At 39.7% G+C, this 5,000-nt stretch overlaps 1 protein-coding gene across 1 annotated transcript in view; it reads left to right on the forward strand.

Annotated features, from left to right (window-relative positions):
* The window catches only part of LOC138036197 (dorsal-ventral patterning tolloid-like protein 1), a 24,190-nt gene that overhangs the window by 931 nt on the left and 18,259 nt on the right, over window positions 1-5,000 (forward strand). Inside the window, exons 2-3 of the mRNA XM_068882552.1 lie at window positions 1,225-1,481; window positions 2,859-3,254. Coding sequence (XP_068738653.1) covers window positions 1,225-1,481; window positions 2,859-3,254 — 653 coding nt within the window. The remainder of the gene's footprint in view (window positions 1-1,224; window positions 1,482-2,858; window positions 3,255-5,000) is intronic.

Consider the following 5,000-nt stretch of genomic DNA (forward strand, 5'->3'; position numbering starts at 1 on the left):
GAAAGAAAGCGTCATGCTTTTCGGTACTCGAGGACTATTACTAATAGCCCTCTAGTAGAGTAGCCAATCAAAATGCAGGATTTGCATTAGTCCACTAGTTGGGTTCTAGTTGTGTGATACTAATTTTGAATATCCACTGCTTATAAAGTTCAGTCGGTCTCTCTGTGTTTGCACTTTATTTACTTGTCTCTTCCAGTCAGTTCTTCTTATTTTGTTATGCACGAAAAATTCAGGGCGATAACTCGAAAATCGCAAGCTTCATTTGTAACTCGAAAATCGCAAGCTTCATTTGTACCCGTGAATCAACTTTTCTACACATATCTCTCTTTTATTTTACAGTATTTGCAAATGTGTATTAAGTGTAAAGAGTAAATAAAGTATTGTTGTTGTTGTTGCTGGAAAATGCTTTTGCAACCTATCAAATTTACAAGGAAAAGGATAGCCTGCTTAGATGGCCGGATATTTTATCGGAAAATCATTTAAGTACTCGCGAGTGCGATGGTTTTAGCCGCGAGTGGGCGGCAATTGGAATGAGGACTCTACTGAATTTGAAATCCCACTCGCGGCCAAAACAACGAAGCAACCTTCGATTTACTCCCGCACGTTTAAAAATCCTACAATAGAAATATCCAGCTGCGCAGGCTAGGGAAAGGGAAGCATGCTCATCAGATCGTTTATTACATTTGTAGTTACACTGAAAACAAAGTACAAAGACTTTTATGAGAAAGTATGACAAAAAAGCCCTTAAAACATGACCAAAATTATTGTTATTGCTTTCAATCTTGACCTGTCTCACATGTGATGCAAGATTTTAAAATCCCGAAGCGTAGCAATCAAGAACCATGAAAATAGCGTTATTACTTCACATGCAAAAAGTTCAGCGTGTTGACTGGCTTAGAGCACGTCAATTAATCCCAAACAGAGTGCAAAAAGTGAAATTAGAGGAGACAGTTGAAGTTAGTGTAATAAAGGTGAAATGTTGGCTTGTATATCATTAATAAGTAATCGCATGATTTTTTTTCTCGTGCAATTTGGAATAATAAGCACTTGCAATTTTTTTCAAAGATTTCAAAATTCCACTCGCCCTTTGGACTTGTCTTTGGAAAGATTTACTCGTGCTTATTTATTCGAAATTGCGCTGGAAATCATGTGATTACCTGTACAAATTAATTTAAAACCGCTGTAAAGAACATCAATTGTGATATTCAATTTTTTTTCTTGTAGTTTTGAGTTTGAAGAGTGTCGACGCTGTGAGTGTGACGCTTTCAGCTTCGTAAGCAGCGATAGATACAGCCTTTTGAGCTTTGGATATGAACGTGACTGCGCACCACTCAGTACCAGCTACTTGGATTTCCAAACTCGGCTGGTTGGAAAGGCACTATTTCGAACATATACTGGGGAAAATTTTTACGTACGATTTAAATCAGATGACTCCTTCAATTACAGGGGATTTAAATTCTCGTATATTGTCGTATCTGATGGTAAGTCAGTATTGCTTTGTCTTTAATCCCATCATCATCATCATCATCCTCATCGTCGTCGTCGTCGTCGTCATCCTCATTGTCATCTCCCATTAAAACGGACTTCAAATCTTGTATGTTGTCAAATCTGATAGTCCGTAGTATATGGTTATCATTATCAAAATGCATGCTTTACGGCAGATATGGTAATGCGTGAAATTTTAGCTCCATCATGTCGGAGGCGGCACAAAGTAACTTTAGACTTGAAGGACTCTTCAGATGACCCTTGCTAATCCCAGCAAGACTGTTCTTTGAAGTGTTACCAACTCTACCCCAGCATTAATCATTCTCAGGTAGTCCTCTGGTTTCCTCGAAATAGTTCCCAGATATCATCATCATCATCATCATCATCATTATCATTATTGTTATTAACACAATTGAGCTGCATCCTATACCGATTTAATGAAAATTGACGTTGTGACATGCTGTGTGGTACCTTAATCCGTTTGTTGGGCGTCCATGGTGGTTACGGCCAACCACACAGTGTGTTAGTTTTTGGCTCTTGACCTCACCCACAAGAGGGGTATGACGCGGGAAAACGATCGGGCGGGAAGCAAGACAGGGAATATTTCTTTGTCGTGGTCTGCAAAACCAATGGCCTTTCATAGCCTGAATGAAACTTTCTTCCGATTTTTCTGGGGAGGGTGGTCTATGTTGTAATGTAAATAGCTCTGTTACTCCTGTGTGAGTAAGGACTAAACCAGCCATCGAGGCACGCAAGTCATAAGCTAAACCTTACCCTTTAAAAACCCTTATCTTCTTTTAGGGTTAATTTAGAATTAATTTTGGAAATCTATGCGAAATAGAACTGATTCACTATACCTCGCGCGTATGGCAGACTGTCCATACCCCTCCCGTGTTAGTATTTAAACCCCGTGTGGAAGATTTATTGGCTTTTATTCGAGTACCAATATGTGACATTCATGTGCGAATCGTGCAGAGCCATTGGTCTTATTGGGCCGATTATCTAAACAGAGAACAAACGGTGCTTTAATAAACGTGTCCTCTTCGAATCTCGATTTCGCGCGGCCATTTTTTCACGTCCCTGTCGACTAACCAAGCGACGAAAGAAGGACTGTTCGTGATCTATTTCATTACGGCAAATTGTAGAATATGAAGTCTGTTCCTTGTCAAAAATAGTGACGAGAACTGAGGAAAGAGCTACGGAGAAAAGCATTAATACACTTGAAGCAACTCACATTCAGAAACGCCTGGAGGTAAATGATTATTGACGATCGAAATGTCAGTGGGGCATATAACCGAAGCGCTCTTTTTACGCAAAATTTCTTTGCATCACGCCTTAATTTTCATTATTTTGTGCTTTTATTACATTTGTAGCCAGGGGAAAAGGATCCTACTTAAATGTTTCTGAAGGTGTGATCAGCACTCCAAACTTTGGCTCAAAGAACTACCCGGCGAATTTCCAGTGGCAGTGGTTTCTTCTCGCACCAGAAGGACATCGGATTAATGTCACATTCAGCGAATTCGAATTAGAACACAGCGAGAATTGCAAAAACGACTACTTGGAGATCAGAGAGGCTTACTTCAGGATTTTAAGCTATCCGATAGAGGGAATTAGCGGAAATTATGGAGCCATCCTTGCTAGGCCGACGTGTGGCACCAATAAGCCACAAGACATACTAAGCACCGGGAACATGGTTTGGGTGCATTTTAAGAGCGACAGCAATTCTACCACCACGTACAAGGGATTCAAAGCAACTTTCACCACATCGGGTATGTGTAAAATTATGTGGCGGTACGATTGAGTTGTGATAAATCCCAACAATGTTTAAGACAAAGGCAAAACAACTGTTGTAGCACTAGAGGCAGCGATGATAGTAGGGAACGACGACGGCTACGGCAACCGGCAAAAGCAGTGATATTATTGGTTAAAAGACGAAAAATGATCTTGCTGCACGTGGGGCAAACATTAATTTTTTTGAACATTTCTCTCGCGTACTCGTCAAAACTACAACGTGAAATGACCACATTTAAGGTCTTGACGACAACGTGGACAAACTACAGTGAATCTTTCAGTTTCACCCTTTACTAATACTTAGAAAAACTTATATTTTGAAGTGAAGTTGTCGCCGTAGCCGTCGGGATTCTTAAACTCCCCGTAGTAAGGAGTTGGCGCAACGACGATGGCGACTGCAACAAGGACATCTCGAAAACGCCTACTCACAATGCAAAATCATGGCCTCTGCAGCGATCTCGCGAATATTTCTTTTCATTGAAAAGGTATCTTGTAAATAACGGGACTCAATGCTTGTCCGATAAAAAAAACAATTGGACTCGAAAATTTCCTCAGACTGCCAAAATTTTGTTGTCCAGTTATTTCCAGTTTGGAGTAAAAAGAAATCCTGTTATATGTACTAACCAATAAATTATATTATTCTTGTTCTGAGACGTTGTCTTTGCCGTCGTCCTCGTCTTTCTTGAACTCCCTTTTATCATTAGTCGCTTATACGCATTTCCCCGTCTTTTAACATCGAGTACATGTTTTTGCTTTGCGAGATCCTTGCCTTTCTTCAATGCTCCGTCTATTGTTGTACCACGATCAATTAAAAACCACTCTTGCTTGAAGTACGTCGGGAGTGGGTTACCCTATCTTCATTCGAGACCGCGTACCGAGACAAGCAAAAAACCCTTTACAAAAATTATACGAAAGCCGCGCCGGCCCTTGTCTCCTATGCAGCCATTCTTTGTGTGGTCACGCAACGCTCCTCTCTCAGGAGGAGCGTTGCGTGATATATATATAGTTTGTGTAGAAAGAGTAAACAGCGAACTTCTTCCGTGGCCAAAACTCTTTAATAAACGTTTCGCCCTTCGGGCTTCCTCAGTATAGAGTGTACAGGGTTAAAAATACTCTCTAAGGCTAAGACTTAAATAGGCTAAAAATTTTTTTACAATGCGATCAAAATAACAAATAAGAACAATAAAAACAATGATGTGAGAAGAAAAAGGTATTAGACCACTAGGGTATTGCATAATAATGTAGAGAAAATGATGTAACAAATTCCCAAGTCAAAGCTTTGAACAAAGGCGCTTTCTAGCTCACAATGCCATTTTTCGTAACAGGATCCGAAAAAAAAGGCCTTTGAATGGTTCAACAAAATCCTAGTCATCAGCACCTGCAGAACTCAAGCATTGTGTGCTATACTCTCAGCCCCGTAACAAAATCCTTGATTGAGCCTTTGAGCAAAAGAATCCCTAAATATATCACAAATAAAAAATAAAAGGAGAACACTTGTGCGTGATGAAAATAAGGTGTTAATTGTATCTTATTCTATTAACAGAGTGGAATTCTGATCTCTTATTTAAACCATAAGGTTGAAGGGTGCAAAGTTGTGCACTCCAGAAAGCTTCTCTTGTAAGCAGACGATGGTCGACGCTATTTTGATCGCTAAAATTACCAATTTGTTCAATGATAACGAAAACGAAATCCGACAAAACATGAGTTTCTTTGTTAAAGTGTAT

Source organism: Montipora capricornis, unplaced genomic scaffold (assembly GCF_036669925.1).
Source record: "Montipora capricornis isolate CH-2021 unplaced genomic scaffold, ASM3666992v2 scaffold_467, whole genome shotgun sequence".
In the NCBI taxonomy this organism is placed as follows: Eukaryota; Metazoa; Cnidaria; class Anthozoa; order Scleractinia; family Acroporidae; genus Montipora; species Montipora capricornis.